The 26,745-nt window shown below is 32.4% G+C and overlaps 2 protein-coding genes across 2 annotated transcripts in view; one reads left to right on the forward strand and one right to left on the reverse strand.

Annotated features, from left to right (window-relative positions):
- Nucleotides 1-1,281: 1,281 nt before the first annotated feature.
- Nucleotides 1,282-2,976, reverse strand: LOC130445802 (39S ribosomal protein L32, mitochondrial). The gene is made up of 3 exons (XM_056781686.1): nt 2,841-2,976; nt 2,518-2,763; nt 1,282-1,612 (listed from the first exon to the last, which is right to left on the reverse strand). The coding sequence occupies exons 1-3, from the start codon at nt 2,926-2,928 to the stop codon at nt 1,350-1,352; spliced, it is 597 nt and encodes a 198-aa protein (XP_056637664.1). The 5' UTR covers nt 2,929-2,976; the 3' UTR covers nt 1,282-1,349.
- LOC130445797 (all trans-polyprenyl-diphosphate synthase PDSS1) overlaps nt 2,846-26,745 on the forward strand; it is a 42,926-nt gene continuing 19,026 nt past the window's right edge. Inside the window, exons 1-4 of the mRNA XM_056781679.1 lie at nt 2,846-3,231; nt 18,844-19,053; nt 24,728-24,867; nt 25,574-25,715. Coding sequence (XP_056637657.1) covers nt 3,079-3,231; nt 18,844-19,053; nt 24,728-24,867; nt 25,574-25,715 — 645 coding nt within the window. The 5' untranslated portion in view covers nt 2,846-3,078. The remainder of the gene's footprint in view (nt 3,232-18,843; nt 19,054-24,727; nt 24,868-25,573; nt 25,716-26,745) is intronic.

The raw sequence follows: 26,745 nt of genomic DNA on the forward strand, positions 1-26,745 counted from the left end.
CATTCTCCATTACAAGTTGGGTATTTTATAAACTAACCAGTAAACTCAATAATATGAAATAATTTATCATATTCAGTGGTGATTATGTATAATCACCAAATTTAATACTTTTACCGTAACATATACAACGCAATTAAATTATATCAGTGTATGATTGGTATCTTCATTATTTCGAGTACTAAAAATACGGATGCTGAGCTACTAAACTTGATCTATTTGATTATGGATTGATGTTTACCTTCTCAATTTTTAGAAGTTCTGGTATATTTAGGGATTGCATTAACGTTGGCGAAGAAACATACAAAAATCTTACAAGTGAAATTAATTTATGTGAGCAATGTAACTGTTTACAATAAAATATATTTTTTTATTATAGTCTACATGTCTAATGATTTAAAAAAGAGGATTTTTGACTAAAAGACTAGTTTTTAATCACTTTTTGAACGTTTTTTTTTTATAAATCTAATGGGACTAATATTTTGCTATTGTTTAAATAAAAGAAGTTACAAACGACATTGTTTATTATTTATTTAATAGCTGAATAACTTGAATACTTCAATAAACTGTCTTTTCACTGTGCATAAAACCGGTATTGATACATAATAACTTCACTGGGTACCTGGAGGTATCAACTTTAATAGTTGATAACTGTTATTACTACATCACTCAATAAGTCGTGTGACTGATACACAAATGACGCTGTCATGATCAAATCCATATGACGTTTGGAAAGTACCAACTTCCAAAAGACTATGTAAAGTTTCATGACATTTTGACAAGTCAGAAAAAAGTGACAGCCATTTAAGTGAACCTTATTTTGTTATTTGAGAGAAAATCAAAAACGAATACCACTTAAAGTTGTTGGATCGTTTGAATGCAAAAATAAAGGTAAAACGGCTTCCTATGTCGAAGATTCACAAGTCGATGGCAACGATAGTTAAATTGAACGAATTGCTTCCTCATCCACCGTATAGTCCGGATCTGGCCTCCAATGACTATTGATCTCAAAAAAATGCTTGCCAGTAAGAAATTCAGTTGAAATTGAAGCCTATTTTGATGCATTGACAATTTAGAGAACCCTTGGAATGATTGTATTGCTCTTGAAGACTATATTGATGGCTAAAATCGATTTTTAGCAAAAAATTGTGTTTTCCTTAGTTAGTCACACGACTAATTGAGTGATGCATTGAATAATTGATTATAAAAAAAATTGAATTCTGGGGATCCGAGCGGTCATAAAATTATTTTTTTGTAAGTTCATCTGCAAACCAAACAATAAAACAACAAAAAGTTCAATATTTATTTAAAGAATAAACTGACAATACTTTCAAAACATTCTTAATAGTAAATCATCCCAATTCAGATGGTTTAACTTCTTTCGTAGTTGCATTCTTCTGTGTTGTTTCTTGTAACAAGTTTTTACTAAACCATGAAGGTCTAGCTTTTTTCATTTCAACTATTCTTTTTCCTTTGAAAAATTCTTCTGGTTTTTCATCTTTTTCTCCATCATATAATACAACTACTTCTTTCTCTACTGGTTCCAATTGTAACTCATTTTGAATTTGTTCTTGCATTTCTTTCGTCTCATTTATAACTTTTCTGTAGCAAGTTGCTGGAAGCAAGGAAGCTCGAAAGGATCATTTACAAATAACGATTTAGAATACTCAACAGAAAAAGACATTAGAATTTGATTACAAAAATGGTAATTAAAAATATAAAGAAAACAAAATCTCAACAATATTTAATGCAATTCTGATCCATAGAAGCACAGTGGAAAGATACAGGAACCTTTTACTACCTCCAACTGCATTTGTGGGAAAATAACTATGAACAAGCCGTTATGAGAGTAATAAGAATGAGGTTTTACCTTACTTTTAGTACTATTGATTCAACTCTACAATTAACCATACATTAAATATAATAAGAAAAAACAATAATTATATAGTATATTGAAGAAAATAGAACCGTTTAGTTTGTGTGAGCACTATCAAACACCGCTAGAAAATAGAAAACATTTGGAAAATAGAAACTTTCACAAAATGCAGAGGTAACACTCTCAATGGACAAATACAGATCAAACTGAGTATAATACCTAAGTCTGAACATACGGAAAACTCAAATTTAGTAAAGAAAAAACTATTACACTAATTACCAGAAGTTAAGTGAAAATTTCAAATTATCAACCATATCAAGAATATGTAACTAAGTGATGCAAATAGAGCGGAACATCAGCAAAATTACATGTAGGAATGATATACAGTATTCGATTTAAAGCTCCTAGTCATACCATGACTTGATTAAATTAATCAGAAGAATTTTATAAAATCTAGGAGAGAACAGTATCTCACAATAAATTAGTGAACATAGTACTCGCTATGTATTGATAAATTAATGTGAAAGTTTGTTAATTAACATGAAAAAATAGATTTTCCAAATTTTGTAACGTGTATGCAACCAAATATACAATTAATGTTGTTTTGTGTAAAACTAAATATTTCAAATAGAACTAGCACTTACGACACAAGACCCCTGCCTGATGGTCATCCCCGCATACATTACATGTTCGTAAATCTTTTCTTGGAGTCAATAGTTTTAAAACATAATTTGGATCACCATACTTCCTTTTCCATCGTTTTTCAACACTTCTTCTATGTTTTGGGACAGCCCATAAATATCCGTTGCCCAATAAGTCTTTTAATGAAAAAGGAGTGGACTCGTTTTGAGCTGTTTTATTAATTTCAACTCCGGCAAGGCACAAGGCATCTGTCAAAAAATGAGGTTAGGTTAATTTCAGTATTCATTAAAAAATATTATATAATGTTATGTAATAATAACCTTACCTGGTGGAAATCCTCGTCCAAAAGTGAAAAGTAAAGTTTGTCTGAGGTTTTGCACTGCAGTATTTATTCGCAACAAAATTGAATTCATTTTAAAGGTTAATTTATGGAGATGGTAATGCTTGCTTAGAGTAGTGGAATTGCGGCGACGTTGTGTACTTCGGTGGAAAGGAGCTGGTGATCGTTAGGGGCAACGCCGTGTCTCTTCGTCGTGATTTGCGGTCTCAGAACAGTTTTGACAATGGCTTCTCTCGGATATAGTAGAATTTGTGCTCGTGTTCATGAAAAACTGTGTCAGTGGGGACATTCCCAAATAAACAAAAACTCAATTTGTGTTCGCTCAAAAATTGGATTTTGCACATTGACTAGGAACTTTTCAGAGGATACAAAAAAGGTTTGAATTTTCACGATTATTACTCAGTATAGGTATATTTAAATGAATTCCGTATATATTTATAATTAATTGATTTGTTATAAAAATCCTTCCATTCAAAAATCACGTTTGAATGAAAATGAAAGTGTTTTTTAAATTCACACAAAAATAACTTTTACTTTTTTACTCGAATATTCGAAAGTTTATTGATGATGAGTTTATTGTATTAATTTCTTGTCCCACATACGCTCTCCGTGTCCATAATATAATGAATTAACTACGAGACTGAGGCACCTGTTATAATCTTTATTTCGCTTTTACTTTCTTTGTGACAGTCAATTCTATATACATTAAAACAGATGTTGAATAATTTGGTATTTTTTTTCCTCCAGTAATAGAATTTAATCTACATTTTTTTTAGTAAATACTGAGTTATCAAATATGGTACTGTATAAGGGTACGACTATTCGGACATTTTAGATAAATAGTTTTTGAAATTATATACACAGAAATACATGTTGAATCGTTTTAGAATAGATAGAAATTCATATTTTATTTTTAAATTTTAAAATCATTATTAAGTTAGCTAGGAATACAATACAATTATTGCGTATAATAATGGCATTTTCAAGCTCTATTCAGTTTAGATCTATGGTTCTTGGGAATATTCGTAGAAATAGTTAATGATAATTCTGAACCCGGTTGACTAGTATATAATTCGATATCTAACTCATTAAAATAAGGTAGCCTTCGGTTTTTCATTTACTTTGAATTAACGTAAACAAACAGATAACAGAAAACATTCGTATAGGTTGTCGCTATAATTTAAACGATATCTTATTATATATTTACATTTTTTGTTTGGCCGTTAGATAATTTTTCATATTTATTAAAATCGAATAACCTCATGGCACTATTAGTAGATAGATAATTATGAAACTTAACCTAACTTATTTCAAAATTATTGTAATTTTACATTACTTCATCGCTTCTTGCATATTTTCTCTTAATTTGTTAGATATCTATAAAATTTATTTAATGCGAATAATTGGAGAAAAGAAAGCCTGTAATATTCTTGAAGAAAAATAGTATTTAATTGATTGTAGTTCATTAATTTCTTGGTCACTTATTTACGTATATTGTTGAGAATTTAATTCGTTCTAAATTAAGTCCTTGGAGCGAGAAAACGTTCAAATTTGAAAGTTATGAACGAAAAGAGATTGAATACAACATAATATTTAAATTAATAGTTATTTTATGAAAGTGATTATTATAAACAGTATAGGTAGTAGGTGCTCAATTCGAAATCGTACCTGATAAGACAACGCTAATATCTTTATGTTTAATGCAAATAGTTAATATAGAAAACAAAATGGAAGAAAAAATAATATGAAAATAATACTTGTTAATATATGATTATAATAAATATATTCATTTAATTCTTATTTTGGAAAATAAAAACAAGATAAACTAGTTTGAATGAATTTTCGATCGTGTTTAAGGTAATGAAAATTTCATATAACTCTTCATACGCAACTTGTATCTACTTTCCCAATATTCCATCTTTGTCTCGTCGAATAAATAATACGCTTTCTTTAGTTTCTTTTTTACCGATCGTACTTAACGCATTTTATATTAAAAAGTAAAACTGATTTAACGTATAATATGAGGTATGAACTTCGATGGCAATGACCTTCAGATCATCGGTTTCGATTGTTAGATTTACCTCAGTGAACATGCGCCAATTTCGTAGCAAAATACCGCTTTAAATACATATGTAATTAATCCAATGAATACGTAAAGTACGTTATGAATAATGAAACTTTCTAATGAAACTTTTTGTTGTAATTATATAAACATATATAGAATTAATTTAAATGCTAATAACATAATTATTTTGACTACTAATATCAATACAAAAAGACTTGGGTTTCGCGCGCAGTGTGTCAAAATTAATGAACGCCATTGGAACAATATGACATGAATTTTAACAACGTTGCCAGATTTTGAACGACGTATGAGTTTTGAGGAGGTGTAACAGTTGAAAAACTAATCAAATAAAAGCGAAACAAGTAGAGGTTATGTGAAAATTATAGAAGACGAAATAGTTAGCTTTGAAAAATTATTCGATGGAAAGGAAATGCGAATTTAACTGTATGTAGAATTACTGTGAGAAAAAATCTCCTTTTATTCGAAATTATTTCAATTTTGGGTGCGCTGATATCCACTTTCACTACATCTCGATTACATGATACCTTCGAGCGATGCTCGATGTTACCGATTTTCTTAAAACAAGTAAATGACTGCCAAGTTATCCTTAACGAGAATCGAACATAATTTAAAAGTTATTTCAACCCAAAATTGCTGCTTAAAAAGCTGTTTGTACAAGATAATTTCAATTTGTAAAGATTTCGTGAAATAATTCACTTAAAAAGTTTATTATTCAAGATCTCATACACTTGACAACACGAGCAATATGTCTTTTCGAATTATTGAATTTGTTATATCAAATACCGAAAATCTTATCTTTACAAAAATAGTTAAGAGACGCCCCACTACGAACTGAATAGTAAATAATTTGCCCAGATCTGCATTATAATATTTAATTTTGAGAATCATCGAATCATTTAAAAGTATAGATAAACAACGGTTTACAGTTTGTAGTTAGTTGTGAGCTGTGCAAGTATTCGGTATATTTAAGGTCAAATTGACCTTAAATAAAAGTTTTATGAACAATAAAGTCGATTTGCGAATTCGGTAAACGTCCTACTAAAGCCCTAGCATAGAGAGAGGCCAAACAATTGAAAAGACACGGCAATATCTATCAAAAGATGCTTTAAAACAGATTTCAATTGTTTTTAACCGATTTTGTAGTCGAGGAATGTTCAGAAGAGTTGCCATCCAGAAAAACTCGTACCAGTACCACACACAAATAGTGTAAGTGTGTTGGATAACGCCTAGTATCTAATTAAATCTAATTAATTATTATTCCAAAGGAGTTTCTACTTGAACAGGATTTATATTTCGAAGAGAATTATACAAAGAAGTAGCTCATAAATGTTTTATAAATAAAAATAATTTCCAAAGTATTTACTGTGTTTTATGGCAATAAAAAGAGGGAAAAATGATATTGACAACTTTTTCTGCCAAATATTTCTTAGATCTATGAGTAATTTTCATCAAAAAGTGTTATGTAATTTGGCAACTAATTCTTCTGTGTATTTAATTTTACTGAAATTATCTTCGCTAGTCATATTAAGTACAACTCTGTACAATTGTTAATGGTGGGTACCTTATCTATGTTTGTTAGCCGATTTTATGGTTTTACAAGGTGAGAAAATGTGTGATAACATTTTCGCTATTTGATGACCGGCATTATAGTTTTTTCGTTTCCAATTATAAAATTTTTAATCAGGACTTGTGCGACGAGCACCCAACAAAGTTTTTGATCTAATTACCTCAAGTTTAAATGTCGATTTATTGGTGTAAACATGGAAAATATACACCCCAGTTTTTTCAATAATTAAAACATACAAGTACGTATTTAAACGGAAGTTAAACTCGGAATAAAATCATAAGTTTGTGAAATAATAATCAATTATTTTAACATTTATTCCGAATGTTTTCAAATACTTATAGTTTTCTAACAATACTAATAAGATATTTCACAATAACGTCCTTGTTTAATAGACAATAGGGATTACAAAATGGCGTTAAGTTTTTCGCATGCAATATTCGAAGTTGAATTAGAACATAAAAAATGCAATATCCTCGTAATTATTCTATGCCAAGAGAAATCAAAAACCTTACACAGAATTCCTGGACTAAGTAGGTGAGGCCAGAACAATGATAGAAGTTTAAATAAATTTTTAATACACAAAATTGAGCTTTGTGTATCTATGAGGATGGTCCCAGAAGTACCTGGTCTGACCTGGCGGTAGTTGCTTGAAAAATACCATTGTAGTAGAAAGTACACAATATATGAAGCATATGTTCCGAGTTTGAAGACGCCACGGTATAAAAACTGAACTAGATTTGGGAGTTTAAACGAGACCGTACGACCTACTAAGACCAGCATAGCAGTGGTCGACCAAATAAGGTGAAGACTCCAGAAATGTTGATGAAAATCCACTAAGTGGTACTGGATGATCTTGGACTGAAAGTGCGCGAGCTAGTAGACATAATAGGCATTTCAAAAAGTGCTGTATATCACATATTAACTGAAAATTTAGACATGGGAAAGTTGTGTGCAAAATTGGTACCGCGTTTGCTCACAATGGAACCAAAAAAAAGCATCGTGATGAAGTTTCCATCGAGTATTTGGCAATGTTTGAAATAATAACCATCATGGATGAAACGTGGGTCCATCACTTCACACCCGAAACAAAAGAGGAATCAAAACAATGGACTGAAAAGTGAGAACCGGTTCCGAAGAAGGCAAAGACCGTTCCATCTGCAGGCAAGGTGATAGCGTCGGTTTTTTGGGATGCGCTTGGGATAATTTTCATTGAATATCTTGGAAAAGGAAAAACAATCAGCGGCGAATATTATCCGAACTTATTGCAACGTTTCAGCGAAGAAATCAAGCAAAAAACGACATTTCACGAAGAAAAAAGTGTTGTTTCACGTAGACAATGCACCAGCTCAACATCTGTTATTGCAATAGCTACAATGAATCAGTCCTACGAGGCTTGTTTTTGATCTGTTTGGAAAAAATTAGTTATTCCATTTTTAATTGTACTTTGATCTACTTTTTAACAACACGGTCGTATTTGTTTCGTCGTTGTCATGATTCTTAGGCGTTTCTTTAAATAAAACATTATTTGTTAGTCACTGGGTGCTAGATCGGAACTGTAGGGAGGATTATTAAGTTCTTTTTAATCAAATGCTTTAATCAATTCTTGATCAATGACGCCCTCACTTTTGTTAAAGTCCTACAAACTCTTCGATATTACACTAAAATATGATACAAATCGTTTTTCGTACTGAAAATGTCAATTTTACATATTCTGTCATAATTTCGTACGGAACAAGTCGAGAAATTTGAGGAAACTGGCGAAACTTGTTAACTTGAGATTTAAAATCGAAGAAATGCGTTATTTAGTTAGTTCTTTGTATAATTTCCCCGCCTCGTCGTATTTTTAACTTATCTAATTATTGAAAATGAGATTTTTCACCTTGGAACATAATTTTTGTCGTTATTGCACGTTTCTTTTATGAAATAACATTTTGGTGTCAAGTTGGGTGTCTTACTCAACACGGTCTAACAGATTCTGGTATTGCCAAATCTTGTTTGTTTTATTAGTTAGATTTAATTTTATTAACGAATATTATTATGGATAGAAAATAAACAGAAAAACAAATGTACAATACAGTAGAGGAAATATGATCGTGCGTATTTAAAGTTACTAAAGAAATTGCTCAATTGCACACATTTTCAAGTTGAATTTCAGTCAGTTTTTGTTATTAATGTTTATTTATGTAACTTATCCGACAAAATTTCAACCAATACGATGGACTGACCGGTGTGTGGGGCTGTACTTGCACAACCCACTAAAACCCTTTCTCTCTAATCTGAAACTCTCTGAGGTTCCCATCCTGGACTCGCGTTAGCATTCCACAAAATGCTCCTTCTCCGCTTTGCGTTTACTCTGTTTATTTGTTGTTCTGTAACATCTTTAGCTGGTGATTGGCGTGACAAAATTTTTTTTCAGATAGAACCCAGCTGCGGTGTAGCAGCTATCGTCATTCTCGGTCATAATACCTACAATTTTCTCGGGAGTGAATTTTCCGATCTCGTTTGAAGTATTTTTCCTTGTTTGAACAGGTGGAATCGGATGAAACCGCGTCCATACAGGTGTTGGGTAAGGTAATACTTCACCTCTCCGTGATTTCCCTCTATACAGCCATAGGATAAGAGGCACGCAGTCCATCAGCCTCAACCTTTACTGTCATTGGTCTATTGTCACAAATTATTTTTCCTTAGAGACTTTTTCGATGATTCCTTTGGCATTTGCGTATTCTTTTGTACATTCTCTTGCGTTCAAGTGCTGGAATGTCTACTGGGATGGCTCCCATACTCTAAGAGCGGCTCTGCGTTGAACTCTGGCTAATTTTTGCTATGGATCATTTATCTGCGTAGTTTTTTTACATATTTCTTCGTCGTATAAAAGTATTGAGTTTATGACTGACATCAACAACATATGTTCACCGAAACTTATTTTAACAGTCACTGGAATTGTCTTCAATCACTCCCGCTCCCACTCCCACTCCTACCAGTACCTTATATTTACTTTTGCGTTGTTTTATAACATGATTCAGTTGGTCTAGAAATAGTTAACGTCTTTGAGAAACATCGTCGACGTAGTTTCGATAGATGGAACTACCCACAATTTCTTTTAATAGTTTCCACTATATCAAATTATGACCGGAGCCGTTAGATGACGTGCGGCTGTGTCCCCGTTACATCAAGTTCGTTCTAAACAATTTTTTCAAACTTTGTATAAATCTATCTCAATTATTTCCATTCCAGTATTAGTAAATTATATTTTATAATAATATTCATTTGCTGTTGCAATTTTTTAAACAACGATAGTTATTCAGTTAGTTTCAGATGAGAATTATTAATATAAAATGCACTATTAATGACATTGGCATACTTTTTTTTATTATAGATATTTATAATAAAGTGAATGTTGATTTCTAAGCGGAGATGAACCTTGTTTCTAATAAGATTATGCAACAGTATTTTTTGTTTAGATTAATTTAAAATTAAGTGTTGAATCCAACAATGTGGAAAATAGAATAATGAAAATTATGAAACTTCCGGTATAAAATGAAATCACTATATTTTGTGATTTCGTCTCTGTATTTTTGAGATATACACAAAGTGAAGTTTCAATATACCGCCCCAATTATTGTTGGTATTTAATATGGCTAATCCTATGTAATTGTTATATTTTAATAATTTATATCCTGACCGAAATCCCATTACAATATTTGATATAGTTGATAGAAACGTTTAGCTACATTTATGCCGAAAAAAGAGGACGTAGGCTTGTGTTATGTTAAAAGAGGATTCAAACTGAAATCTAATTATTCCAATTATTCGTGGATGTCCACATGTGATGGTAGTATCGTGATTGCGGTTCTGGAAGGGGCAATCAAACACTTCATGATTCGTTATCATCCGCCTTGTTTCAATTTAAGTTATTGATTGATAATAAAAACATCTCTGTTATTAAAATGAAATAAAGCTGACACACTATTACTGCAAAAACAAAATAAACACTTGTAATGTCGAGGCTTCAAACTTTGTTTGCTTCAAAAATTGTCAAAGCCAAAATAATTGGAATATTGATATGAAATTTTGGAGAAGTGTTTTTGAAGGTTAGTTGTACGTCTACAAAAATCAAGACATTTGTAGGAATCACAGTATTGAAAATACAGGGATTTAAATTTATTCGAATATTAATCCAAAACTTATGCTTTCTTAAAAAATTACTCAGGTTAAAATAATTGGGATATTGAGCTGAAAATCTAAAGACGTGTTTTTGAAGGTTAGATATACTTGTTTAAAAAATCACTCAAGAAACAGAGTGTTGGAAAAGTTGCGGATTTATTTTGCAATATAGTCTCTTTTTGGTTTGATACCCCTAACCCTACTCTGACCTAGTCTTCCCGGTAAATGACTTTTTGTGTTTGGAAAAGAAGTCACGTAAGACTGAATCTGGATAATGAGGTGGATAGGGCACCAATTCAACCGTAACAAGGTGTGCCATTGGTCAGTTTCTTCTTCAATTCGGCGTCATTTCGGTCAGTGATTCTGAACGTTTCGTCCTCATCCATAAATTCTGGATTTTATAAAATGATCCACTGTTTCGACTTTTTCTTGGTGTCTGGTTTGGATCCACGTTTCGTAGTTTGTTCGGAAATGACGCCCTTACTTCATATTGCGATTCTACAATATCAAACACTGCTCTGAAATTGTCTCAGGGTTGTGATTGTTGTCCTTTTTGTGCAAAAAGTTCTCTTATCCTCAAAATTTGATGCAGGATATGACCCACGCGATCTTTTGGATTTCCTATTGTTTGAGCTATTTTTCTCTTAAATTCAATGGTATTTTAAGTTTTAAATAGCCAATTAGAACCCAATTTACTAATATCGTAACTTCATGGCATGTTTCGACTTTATTGCACCTCTTCAGTGTAAGTTACATACCTTCTTGTAAAAAAATTGTCGAATCGAAATAGAAAATGAAATAATCACAGCCAGTTTTAGTTCCTATCAATCTAATAATAACAAATACATGTGCAATAAATCTTTGGCTTTGGTACTTTGTAACCCACATTTGCAGCCGCTGCGGAATGTGAAAGTGCATTCACCAATATCAGCTCTCTAAGGAAGAACTGAACCTGATCGCGCGCACACAAGCGTAGGTTGATTTGAAATCGCGGGGAAAAATATTATCAATTTATTTCATTCTCGCATCACCGAGACGGTTAAATCAATGCGTTTCGTTGTTTTGTTAAACTGATTTGGTTAAAAGATAGACGTTCTTCGTAGTACATTGGCATAACCAGCTCCATAACTCCTCTTGTTCGATTTTCTGATATTCACCCAATTGTTCACGATATCTGAGCTCAGTCTGTTGATCCAATTTAGGATCTGTCCGACTGTTGAACGAATTCTTTAGGGACTATCCCAGGGTTACCGAAGAAGCAGATAAGCTTCTTTTTCTCTTTGAACTAGTTGCGTGCGAGCTTCTTCTACGACAACACGATGCGTCCAATGTTTCCAATGTTCGACGCTGTTATGATTGGATGCATCTAATAGTCGTAGTGTGAAATTGGAATCAATATTTGTGGTACAACTACACACACTTCTTGTCCTCTACGTGTGGATGAAAAAGCAACGTTGCCAATATCATCCAGTCCATTTCGTAAGAATTTATATCTGTTATATGCTGTTCATTACTTGTTGCCACGTTTTCATTTCTTTAGGTAAGTTTAGGTAAAGTTTGAAGTTGAATTTTGGCGCAAACGTCGGATGCACCGTGTGGTACCGGCTTTATGTGTCTTAACGATCTTTCAATTTAACTAGATAAATTAAATTGATTATTTATTTTTTGTTTTAAATTATGATAATTTAGATAGTTACGTTTCGCGTTGCGAGCCTCAATTAACTACTAGTTCATAGTATGCTCATTCGATTCAAATACCGCACCTGCATTAATTTTACTTCTATTTCTTCACCACTTTGCAGCAATCCGAGCCGATATTTCAAATTGCACCGCTTGGTAATCATAAATTTCGTAACATAACCTTGGTCTTATATATTTCAATCATAGATTTAGTATAATTACTGGAAAAAAAATTTTAAAAAGTGGGACATAAACCCCCAACGAAATGTCAAGCTACTTTAATATTTTTTTTTCATGAAAATATCATTTTCTCTATGATTTTCTTTTCTATGAATATCATTTTAAAATAACAAGTAAAAATTAACATTGATTAATATAAATACGCAAATTGTCAGTGTCAATATCATATTTTGATAAAGACTCAAAGAAAAGTAGAAACGTCAAATTTTATCTTCCAAAAATTATTAAAAAAAATAATTTTAAAACACAAAAGACCTAAAATCAAGAAAATTAGATGCATTAAAATTGACATTTGACCTACTTCAAAATATTTCGATAAAGATTGAACTGTCAATTTTCAAATGTCATTTTAAACTGATTTAAAGCGTTCTTAAATCACGATAAATTGGGCACTGTGTCAAACGAACGCACTTCTGAACTAACTGTGAATTCAACATATACTTCAAATAACGGACGATCTAAGAACACAGCTGATATTTGTCAAAATGACGGCCGTGGGGTAAATAACCGTGTGTACCCGTCAAATTTTATCTTGCAAAAATTATTGAAAAAAATAATTTTAAAATAGAAGAGACCTAAAATCAAGAACATTAGATGCATTAAAATTGACATTTGACCTACTTCAAAATATTTCGATAAAGATTGAACTGTCAATTTTCAAATGTCATTTTAAACTGATTTAAAGCGTTCTTAAATCACGATAAATTGGGCACTGTGTCAAACGAACGCACTTCTGAACTAACTCTGAATTCAACATATATTTTTAATAACAGACGATCTAAGAACACTGATATTTGTCAAAATGACGGCCGTGGGGTAAATAACCGTGTGTACCCGTCAAATTTTATCTTGCAAAAATTATTGAAAAAAATAATTTTAAAATAGAAGAGACCTAAAATCAAGAACATTAGATGCATTAAAATTGACATTTGACCTACTTCAAAATATTTCGATAAAGATTGAACTGTCAATTTTCAAATGTCATTTTAAACTGATTTAAAGCGTTCTTAAATCACGATAAATTGGGCACTGTGTCAAACGAACGCACTTCTGAACTAACTGTGAATTCAACATATACTTCAAATAACGGACGATCTAAGAACACAGCTGATATTTGTCAAAATGACGGCCGTGGGGTAAATAACCGTGTGTACCCGTCAAATTTTATCTTGCAAAAATTATTGAAAAAAATAATTTTAAAATAGAAGAGACCTAAAATCAAGAACATTAGATGCATTAAAATTGACATTTGACCTACTTCAAAATATTTCGATAAAGATTGAACTGTCAATTTTCAAATGTCATTTTAAACTGATTTAAAGCGTTCTTAAATCACGATAAATTGGGCACTGTGTCAAACGAACGCACTTCTGAACTAACTATGAATTCAACATATACTTCAAATAACGGACGATCTAAGAACACAGCTGATATTTGTCAAAATGACGGCCGTGGGGTAAATAACCGTGTGTACCCGTCAAATTTTATCTTGCAAAAATTATTGAAAAAAATAATTTTAAAATAGAAGAGACCTAAAATCAAGAACATTAGATGCATTAAAATTGACATTTGACCTACTTCAAAATATTTCGATAAAGATTGAACTGTCAATTTTCAAATGTCATTTTAAACTGATTTAAAGCGTTTTTAAATCACGATAAATTGGGCACTGTGTCAAACGAACGCACTTCTGAACTAACTGTGAATTCAACATATACTTCAAATAACGGACGATCTAAGAACACAGCTGATATTTGTCAAAATGACGGCCGTGGGGTAAATAACCGTGTGTACCCGTCAAATTTTATCTTGCAAAAATTATTGAAAAAAATAATTTTAAAATAGAAGAGACCTAAAATCAAGAACATTAGATGCATTAAAATTGACATTTGACCTACTTCAAAATATTTCGATAAAGATTGAACTGTCAATTTTCAAATGTCATTTTAAACTGATTTAAAGCGTTCTTAAATCACGATAAATTGGGCACTGTGTCAAACGAACGCACTTCTGAACTAACTATGAATTCAACATATACTTCAAATAACGGACGATCTAAGAACACAGCTGATATTTGTCAAAATGACGGCCGTGGGGTAAATAACCGTGTGTACCCGTCAAATTTTATCCTGCAAAAATTATTGAAAAAAATAATTTTAAAATAGAAGAGACCTAAATTCAAGAACATTAGATGCATTAAAATTGACATTTGACCTACTTCAAAATATTTCGATAAAGATTGAACTGTCAATTTTCAAATGTCATTTTAAACTGATTTAAAGCGTTCTTAAATCACGATAAATTGGGCACTGTGTCAAACGAACGCACTTCTGAACTAACTGTGAATTCAACATATACTTCAAATAACGGACGATCTAAGAACACAGCTGATATTTGTCAAAATGACGGCCGTGGGGTAAATAACCGTGTGTACCCGTCAAATTTTATCTTGCAAAAATTATTGAAAAAAATAATTTTAAAATAGAAGAGACCTAAAATCAAGAACATTAGATGCATTAAAATTGACATTTGACCTACTTCAAAATATTTCGATAAAGATTGAACTGTCAATTTTCAAATGTCATTTTAAACTGATTTAAAGCGTTCTTAAATCACGATAAATTGGGCACTGTGTCAAACGAACGCACTTCTGAACTAACTGTGAATTCAACATATACTTCAAATAACGGACGATCTAAGAACACAGCTGATATTTGTCAAAATGACGGCCGTGGGGTAAATAACCGTGTGTACCCGTCAAATTTTATCTTGCAAAAATTATTGAAAAAAATAATTTTAAAATAGAAGAGACCTAAAATCAAGAACATTAGATGCATTAAAATTGACATTTGACCTACTTCAAAATATTTCGATAAAGATTGAACTGTCAATTTTCAAATGTCATTTTAAACTGATTTAAAGCGTTCTTAAATCACGATAAATTGGGCACTGTGTCAAACGAACGCACTTCTGAACTAACTATGAATTCAACATATACTTCAAATAACGGACGATCTAAGAACACAGCTGATATTTGTCAAAATGACGGCCGTGGGGTAAATAACCGTGTGTACCCGTCAAATTTTATCCTGCAAAAATTATTGAAAAAAATAATTTTAAAATAGAAGAGACCTAAATTCAAGAACATTAGATGCATTAAAATTGACATTTGACCTACTTCAAAATATTTCGATAAAGATTGAACTGTCAATTTTCAAATGTCATTTTAAACTGATTTAAAGCGTTCTTAAATCACGATAAATTGGGCACTGTGTCAAACGAACGCACTTCTGAACTAACTCTGAATTCAACATATATTTTTAATAACAGACGATCTAAGAACACTGATATTTGTCAAAATGACGGCCGTGGGGTAAATAACCGTGTGTACCCGTCAAATTTTATCTTGCAAAAATTATTGAAAAAAATAATTTTAAAATAGAAGAGACCTAAAATCAAGAACATTAGATGCATTAAAATTGACATTTGACCTACTTCAAAATATTTCGATAAAGATTGAACTGTCAATTTTCAAATGTCATTTTAAACTGATTTAAAGCGTTTTTAAATCACGATAAATTGGGCACTGTGTCAAACGAACGCACTTCTGAACTAACTGTGAATTCAACATATACTTCAAATAACGGACGATCTAAGAACACAGCTGATATTTGTCAAAATGACGGCCGTGGGGTAAATAACCGTGTGTACCCGTCAAATTTTATCTTGCAAAAATTATTGAAAAAAATAATTTTAAAATAGAAGAGACCTAAAATCAAGAACATTAGATGCATTAAAATTGACATTTGACCTACTTCAAAATATTTCGATAAAGATTGAACTGTCAATTTTCAAATGTCATTTTAAACTGATTTAAAGCGTTCTTAAATCACGATAAATTGGGCACTGTGTCAAACGAACGCACTTCTGAACTAACTATGAATTCAACATATACTTCAAATAACGGACGATCTAAGAACACAGCTGATATTTGTCAAAATGACGGCCGTGGGGTAAATAACCGTGTGTACCCGTCAAATTTTATCCTGCAAAAATTATTGAAAAAAATAATTTTAAAATAGAAGAGACCTAAATTCAAGAACATTAGATGCATTAAAATTGACATTTGACCTACTTCAAAATATTTCGATAAAGATTGAACTGTCAATTTTCAAATGTCATTTTAAACTGATTTAAAGCGTTCTTAAATCACGATAAATTGGGCACTGTGTCAAACGAACGCACTTCTGAACTAACTCTGAATTCAACATATATTTTTAATAACAGACGATCTAAGAACACTGATATTTGTCAAAATGACGGCCGTGGGGTAAATAACCGTGTGTACCCGTCAAATTTTATCTTGCAAAAATTATTGAAAAAAATAATTTTAAAATAGAAGAGACCTAAAATCAAGAACATTAGATGCATTAAAATTGACATTTGACCTACTTCAAAATATTTCGATAAAGATTGAACTGTCAATTTTCAAATGTCATTTTAAACTGATTTAAAGCGTTCTTAAATCACGATAAATTGGGCACTGTGTCAAACGAACGCACTTCTGAACTAACTGTGAATTCAACATATACTTCAAATAACAGACGATCTAAGAACACAGCTGATATTTGTCAAAATGACGGCCGTGGGGTAAATAACCGTGTGTACCCGTCAAATTTTATCTTGCAAAAATTATTGAAAAAAATAATTTTAAAATAGAAGAGACCTAAAATCAAGAACATTAGATGCATTAAAATTGACATTTGACCTACTTCAAAATATTTCGATAAAGATTGAACTGTCAATTTTCAAATGTCATTTTAAACTGATTTAAAGCGTTCTTAAATCACGATAAATTGGGCACTGTGTCAAACGAACGCACTTCTGAACTAACTGTGAATTCAACATATACTTCAAATAACGGACGATCTAAGAACACAGCTGATATTTGTCAAAATGACGGCCGTGGGGTAAATAACCGTGTGTACCCGTCAAATTTTATCTTGCAAAAATTATCGAAAAAAATAATTTTAAAATAGAAGAGACCTAAAATCAAGAACATTAGATGCATTAAAATTGACATTTGACCTACTTCAAAATATTTCGATAAAGATTGAACTGTCAATTTTCAAATGTCATTTTAAACTGATTTAAAGCGTTCTTAAATCACGATAAATTGGGCACTGTGTCAAACGAACGCACTTCTGAACTAACTCTGAATTCAACATATATTTTTAATAACAGACGATCTAAGAACACAGCTGATATTTGTCAAAATGACGGCCGTGGGGTAAATAACCGTGTGTACCCGTCAAATTTTATCTTGCAAAAATTATTGAAAAAAATAATTTTAAAATAGAAGAGACCTAAAATCAAGAACATTAGATGCATTAAAATTGACATTTGACCTACTTCAAAATATTTCGATAAAGATTGAACTGTCAATTTTCAAATGTCATTTTAAACTGATTTAAAGCGTTCTTAAATCACGATAAATTGGGCACTGTGTCAAACGAACGCACTTCTGAACTAACTGTGAATTCAACATATACTTCAAATAACGGACGATCTAAGAACACAGCTGATATTTGTCAAAATGACGGCCGTGGGGTAAATAACCGCGTGTACCCTTGTTTTTTAATCGGTAGTGAGAGATTTTCTTTTATTTATGGTGTTTATGGTGTCAAGAGAACTCCTTAGATATTTTTTAGATCTGTTTCAGTGAAATTAATACATGTAAAACTGAGTATTTTAGTCCGTTTGATTTCAAACTATTACAACACTGTGTTTATTTTGTGCTTAAATTACGGGAGTTAGTACTTAGCACAACACCCCATAGTAGAAAAAAACCTAACGAATGCACGTTTCCAGGGGGAAATTTCGCACTTCTTCTAGTAGTTACTTCTAAATAAAACTGGAAAAATTAACAAATCACTCAGAAATTTATGACAAAAGCATTTGTTTACCCCACGGTGGTCATTTTTAAAAGGTGAATTTTAACAATTCATTAGATCGCTCAATTTCATTTAAATGTCAAATTCAAATAATAATTCTGTTCATCATACCTTTTCTTCGAAAGGGAATAATTGAGCTTGAGGATTTGAAAATATGATGGGGCACACTTATTAGATTAGTGCGAAAATCTTAATTCGTTGGATTAGAATGAATAAAAATAGAGTACAAAAATTCCGTTAAATGCCATCCTGGTAAATATAGCGGAACGAATATTTTTAAGTGTATTTTTTTTACAGTCGCGAGTTCTAAAAAACGCCGTTGGAGCAGCAGCAACCTCTCACGTACCAGGATGTTGGCATCCTTGTATTCGACCAGAAATACCGACTACAACTCGAACGTTCGCCACGATACGTACGCAACAACCCGGGTCTTTACTCGAATACCAAGAAGACCCTTACAGTTTGCTGGAAGACGACCTTAAAGATGTTTATGTATATATAAGAAATGTAAGTAAAACTTGATAATTTATGTCACTGATCCCATGGAATCACTATGACGTCGAATTGTTGATTAACTTACGGCTGCTAGTCTTTTATTTCATATATCAAAACCACATTCTAGATCCTTCTAGAAGTTTCTAGTTTGCTGTGAACAAACAAAAAAACTTTCTTGCCTCTCTATTTAGCCTCGATAACATATTAGAACAGTACCGGCATCACGGTCTAAATCAAGTGGCAAGCTCGTAACGTTGTTTATATTTCGAAGAGCGCTAAAATTCTATTTTTTTTTCATAGTTACTTGTCACGCCTTATCGTCGCGAGAACACTGTATTTATAACCAGTTCTTCATGCGGTGCGGGTTCTAAATTGCTCTACTAGGGCTGTTCAAAGTTTATACCTATCCCAAAAGACGCTAATAATCTTCTTTAATGACAAGGTTTGCGATATTTTGATAGAACTTTTTCATAAACTGTAATTTTATCAATTGTATATGGACTTGACTCGATCAAGTTTCGTTTCCCAAAAATGTGACACTTACGTTGATCTACAAGAAATTTTGGTAACCACATTGCACAAATTTTGTAGTAGCCTAACTTCGAACTTTTTGTGAGTGTGGCAAACAAAGTGAAAAGTCTTTAAGGAGGTTTTTCTCGTTATCGTAAACGTCATTTCGGTTATTTCGAAACTGTATTCCGTTTTTCGTTTTTTCTTAACAAAAACCGTATCACGGGCAGGATTTTCAATTGCAACGCACATTTGATCAACACAAAACACGTCGACACAAAGCTCTTGATATTGCTGCCATTTCTGACCTGATGTTTTCCTCCAATTGGGTTAGGTTCGTTGGATTATTTTGATAAACCTTACTTTTAAGGTATCCCCATACAAAATAATCAAGCGGGCTAAGGTCGGGGCTGCTGGGAGGCCAGTTGATGTTACCCCTTCGCGAAATTACTTTATTAGGTTATAATTCATTCATAACTTCCATCGAGGTATGGCAAGTGGCCCCATCTTGCTGGAACCACGCTCTTGAGTTGAAACCTGCAAACTCCAGCAAATCTGGGACCAAAAAATTTCGCAATATATCGCAGTAACGATCACTATTCACATTGATTGCTCGACCTCGTTGATCTTCATGAAAATAAGGACCTTTAGCAGACATAGCGGACCAAACAATGACCTTTGGGCTGTGCAGATGTCGTTCATGCTTTCGCCTCGGATTCTCGACTGCCTAGTACCGACAATTATGCTTATTAACATGATCATTCAGGTGAAAATTTGCTTCGTCGCTGAACAGTATGTTTTCAAAGTTGTTAAATCGCTGCATCATTTCGATTAGCATAGTCCGTATCCTTCAATTCTTAAACCAATTAAATTTTACAGGCTTTTAAATGCAAATTTTCCTTTATAATCAAATGTAAGGACGATTTTTTGATGTTTAACGGTTTCGGATGGATAAAGATGGATTTCTCTACGAACCGACGCCCCAACTTCTTCAATTGTTTCTTCATCGCGAACTGAGTTTGGAATTTTAACTGTCGCACCTGTATTCTCGAACATCCTGATCCATTTACTAATGCTATAGTCACTTGGCGTGGCGTGGAGTGTACGATATTCCGCACGATACAGACGTTGAGCAGTCACTATTGAATAACCGTTACGATAATACGTTGGTACGCAAAATGCGCGATGCTTCCCCGAGTACTGTTCCATCTTGACTAAAACTCCACAAAATGGCGGACGCCACGAACCCCTCCCCGCTCCCTTTCGAATGTGGCGCGAAAGCAAATACCCGATATTCTTTTTGGACACCTTGTATAAGTGATCAAAGATTCTTTACTTTTTGAATAGCCTTCGTATATATTACATTATGTGTGCGCGTGTATAACCGCATTACGTATACGGGAGATTGAGAAATATTAACTGAAAATTGCGTCTTCCATTAGCAAATACTAATACTACAATAATTATAAATAAAAGAATTTTAGCTTATTTACGGATTTTTTTGTGTCATTGTCATGTGTGTGGAAAATGGGCGTTTAATGAGAGAAAATTAATGTTTGACAGCAAAACTTATTCCGTTTAATGATATGTTACAAAAAAAAGTCGATGGTGCGTTTAATTACAATTGTTTCTACATATTAAACCATGACTCGTACACCCAATGCTTATAAACCAATCGATTACGTACATCATTTTTCATTTATGTGTATAATATCAAATGACCTTTACTCTCACATAATTATTTTCATCGTATGTAAGTGTGAAAGAAAAACTACGTTCAATTGTTTCTAAATAAAAAAATAAACAAAAAATTTGGATGTAATTCCTTCAGGTATCGGAATTACTGGCAGCAATTCTGAAGGTTTCCTTTGGAATGGCTTCCATCTACTCTGGTGTGATCTTCCCATGTATACAGGGTGTTTCGACAAAAAATTCTCGAGGGCAGGGGCGGCTCACGCCCAATGGTTAACAATCCGTAACATCCAAATATAGCAGAGATCAATCGATTTTTTTAAAAAAAAGTTACTTTATGTTTAACTCGATATAATTTATGGTTTAGCGGATATGTAGACGTTTAGATCGTTGAAAACCGCTCGCTATAAAGAGATACACTGAAGAAAATTATCATAAATTGTAATTATTTATTGAAAATACTTACAGGAGGTATAAAAACACAATCAAACATTTCTAATCGATGTTTCAAGACCTCCTGTAAGTACTTTCAAAAAATAATTACAATTTATGATAATTTTCTTCAGTATATCTCTTTACGGCGAACGGTTTTCGACGATCTAAAAGTCTACATATCCGCTAAGCTATAAATTATAACGAGTTAAACATAGAGTATCTTCTTGTTGATAAATCGATTGAAAAATTCATTTCCGCTATCATTAGATTGTACAGGTTTCATTTCATATGTTCCAATATATAAAAAAGTTCTGATTTCGCAACTTTGAATGCATATAACTCCGAAACGATTTGTCGTATGAGAAAATTTTTTCATGCCACAGCATTCGAGTCATTTACTCATTTACCCGAATTTTTTGCATCAAGTCCCGAGACACCCCATCACCATATCTTGTCCTGGTATCAAATATTCCGCAAATTTTGAATTGACATATTCCATAAAATTACTGATGCCTGTTTTTTGTACTGTTTTCAAATGTAACATCCAAAATAATTGGTTGAATCTTCTTCTATTCTTCTAGTAAACACATTATTAAAAAAATATATTTTGGTATTTATACTAGTAGACCAATAACCCAGCATATTTTGCAAAACCATCGGTCCCATATTCAAAATTAAATTTGTTTCCAAAACAACTCATCCGTGATAAAAATTGTGACGGTTCTTCGATGTTGAAAACTCGTATCCCTGGTACTTTATTTCCCATTAAAAAATTGATTTTTTGTAAGGGAATGTCGCTTACTTTGAATCACCTTCAAGAAACAACGCTAAATTTATAGCATCTTCCACATCGGTTGTTTTCCAACTAACATCAATATTTTCGCCTTCGATTTTTTCTACATGAAGGGTTTCAACGTTATAATTCTAAGGAAAAGAAACTAAATAAAGCAATTATTATAATGTCAAGATTGTATATTGTCGCCGCTCCTGTTTAATATATACTCTAAGGCCATCTTTCGAGAGTCACTTGAAGATAGAGACATTGGGATCAAAGTCAATGGAGCCTGAGTCAACAACATACGTTACGCCGATGACACAGTACTGATTACAGATACAAATTAATCTAGAGTAACAAATAATGGAAAACCTATAGAACGGGTAGAAAAATTTAAATATCTAGGAACATGGCTCTATGAAGAATGGTCGACGGACGGTGAAATAAAATGCCGAATTGAACATGCTCGAAGTACATTCATAAAATTTAAAAATGTATTTACATGTACCGACTTTGATCTTGATCTTAGACTTGTGCGGTGCTACGTTTGGTCAGTGCTTCTTTGCGGGATGGAAGGTCGGACCCTTAAGGTGAAAAACATCAACAAATTAGAGACATTAGAAATGCGGGTATATCGTAAAATCCTGAAGATACCATGAACTACCAAAGTGAGGAATGAGGATATTCTCAGGCGTATCAATAAAGACCGTGAACTCTTTAACATCGCGAAGAAACGAAAGATTGCATATCTTGGCCATATAATGCGAGGCCATAAATATCAATTCCTTCAGCTGATAGTCGAAGGCAAGATTGAAGGTAAGAGAGGATTGGGACGGAAGAGGATGTCATGGTTGCGGAACGTGAGGCAGTGGACGGGTATACAAAATATTCAGACATTGATCCACACCGCTAGAGATAGAGAAGTCATGAAAAATGTGGTCGCCAACATCCATTAATGGATAAGCATTAAAAGAAGAAGATTATAATGTAAATCTATCATAAACACTAGATAAACACACTTTCAAATAAAACCCACTTATAATATCCATTCCTACATATGAATCTAGATACTAGATGCTAGAATAAGAAAGTGGAGGCCGAGTACGGGCTGTGGACTTTCGGAGACAAGAATTCTCGTGCCTCCAGATTTTATTTATAATATTTTAATATGGTTTAGAATGACAGGGACAGTGAAAAGAAGAAAGACTTTGGGACGCATTCTGTCGTCAGTAGTAGAGTGAAAATGGCCGCAAACAATATTTTTCTAATACGACGTTAAATATTAAACATAAATACAATACGTGTGATTTTATTTTATTATTATTTCAAATATACAATTAACATTGAAAACATTGCAAATTTTGGTGGTAGCGTTACGAAATTTGGCGATTGGATTTTTAAATTTGGCGGATCCGTCAAAATTTTGACAAATGAAATAGTTCTTCTTCTTCTTTTTTTGTAATGATTATAGATAATAGACCAACACCACAACCAAGTATACATTTTGGTATTACTAACTACACTAAAAGGATCAGATTTATACTTCCGTGTACTATATATAGTTTTAAGATCAAGTTGTTGAAATATGTAAAAGATAATGGTTGATATTCATTAATTCAGATTGTAAGAAGTAATTCTCAAAACATCCGGGTTCTTTTTTTATAAGGATTATCAAAATTTATCATTTGTTATCAATCACTTCCCTTCCCACAATCCGACGATTTGATTATAATAAAAAGTAAATTAGATGATCCCAAAAAACGAGGCTTGTCCATGAATATGGTTCCCAACGAATTTTCATAATGAAAAACATGTTTATTGGCATGGTGTTTGGAAAGCTTTTCTTATTTTCGACACGTGCGGTTATTCTATACAACTAATCGTAACAGTTGTTAATTTAACATCGATGTAGTTAACGTTGCAATAAAAATTAACATCGTTATTAAAAATCGGGTTCTGAACAATCTTCTTCATACCTTTAAGCTTTTCGTAGTTGTGGAATGCGTCCCTCTTAAGTATTTCTCCAATTAGGGATGTTAATCGCTGTGTGGTAGCTTCCACACGTTGCCGTTTGTTGTTATTTGTCAGAATTTTCGGTACGTACCTTGCACAAACCTTATAAGCGGTTTCTCGAAATGCCAGACGATGGTCGATAGATTTTTTTCCACAAACACCTCACACAATTGATGACAAATGATTTTTTGATTTTAAATTGGAAATTAACGTACCAATTTATCGGGATACGGGGTATATATGCGGATAATTATTTTCCAGGTACTTAGACGAAATACATTCCAAGATAATTTATACGAAATAGCCACATATTATTTCGATGGACATGGGAAAGCGATCAGGCCTATGGTGACTATATTAATGGCAAGGGCAATCAATTCACACATGTACAAAGAGAACAGGTTAGAAATTTATCTAATATTTTTATATATAATAATTTTCTATCGATTATTCGTAAATTATGAACAATTATGTGGATATACAGAAGATAACGAATATTTTATTGAATAATTAACAATTTTGGACGACTTAGCTAGGTTAGCGTTTTCTCTTTCACATGGTACATTATCGTCGTTGATTAAAGACGCTTTGTCACACTTTCACCTTTTTCGAATGTCGAATCATTTGTAATTTTCGCAACAATTAATATAATTGTGCAAATGTCCTTTTAAATTGTTTAAATACAAATAATTTTTGGGTTTTTTACGTCCATCCTATATCAATATGATTAATTAAATGTAAAAAACAATTGACTTTGATAAAGTATTCGAAATATATAAATATATTCGAATAACATAGATAACAGTAGATATTCTATGTTGTAAATTCAAATGAACCGCGAAAATATATTAGTTCCGCCACGTACCATCGAAGGCACTGGCATCGAAAATAAATCCGCCATATTGTTTTCACTGAATAACAACCTAAGTTTGCATTTCTTCTTAGGGTGTGTTCTGTGCCTCAAGCTTGACAGCTGACAGTCGTTAACCTGTCTGTAGTAGCATTAGTTTCTATAAACTTTTGACTATTTGTATGTCTCGTACACGCGATCGAATATGACCGTAATCGGATAAAATTCAAAAATGTATATGTTTTTTTTTGATCCAGTGGTCTTTTATCATCGCAAAGAGAAGTAGCGATGATATCAGAAATGATCCACACGGCTTCTCTTGTCCATGACGATGTAATAGATCAATCAGATTTCCGAAGAGGTAAACCGAGCGTAAACGTTAGATGGAATCACAAAAAAGTGAGTTAACACTTTTTTTTTAATTATTATTATTTATAAACATATAGTTCATCAATTTTTTTCTAATTACAGTATAATTATTGAGATTATTTTTTTTATATTGAAATAATATGTTACAACATATATTATTAAGTCTGTGAACATATTTCTAAATTCTTCCTTTATTACAACTCTATTTTTTTTTCGTATCATGTCAATCTATTTTTATAAAAAGTTGCATAGAGAAAAAATCCATGGAAAATTTTATATGAAACCCCAAAAACAAAAATTAATAAGTTGAAGATCTAAACTTTTTAGTGACGAATGTTTTGCACAAAATTTAGGAGTTTGAATTATCATAATTATACAATATCGAAATGGCTTTATAAACAAAAAATTGTTTATTTACTGGACATCAGTTAGACAAGCCCTTTTTATGTCAATTGCATTAAAAGGTCTTGTAAAAAAAGGTTGAGTTGGTTGTACACATTTCGCATTTTTTGAAAACAAAAATATTTCGAAACAAAAGCGTTTATCACAGGGTGCAGAAGGAATACCACGTCTGAATCTCTCAAAAAGAGGAAAACCAAGACTTTTTTTAGAGAAAGTGCAGAAAAACTTGCATAAAAAGCAAAAGACAGAGTTGGAGTGTCCTACACACCAAACTAATTAGCACAGATACAAATATGCTGTCATCGAGAAGCAAAAAAATTATGATCTGGTGTGCAATTTCGTCAAGTTGGATATCCAGACCTTATGAGTATCGAATAAGGGGGGAAACTGTAGATTCCGAAAGCCTGTCTCACTAAATAATTTGATTCCGTACGTGAACATCACGTTGAAGACGTTACAATCTTTTGACCGGAATTATCGTCTTGCCGTTATTCAAGTGCAGCTCAAAATTGGCTAAAATTCACCTCAGGTCTGTCCAATTGAAGATTTCCTGGCACTTTTATGTAGCAAAGTGTGTGGCAGAGAGTGACAAGCCAGAAATCCAACGTCTAGGGTATAGACCGAAAATATTTTATTATATTTTCTTTATATCAACGCA

This window comes from Diorhabda sublineata, chromosome 6 (assembly GCF_026230105.1).
Source record: "Diorhabda sublineata isolate icDioSubl1.1 chromosome 6, icDioSubl1.1, whole genome shotgun sequence".
Classification (NCBI taxonomy): Eukaryota; Metazoa; Arthropoda; class Insecta; order Coleoptera; family Chrysomelidae; genus Diorhabda; species Diorhabda sublineata.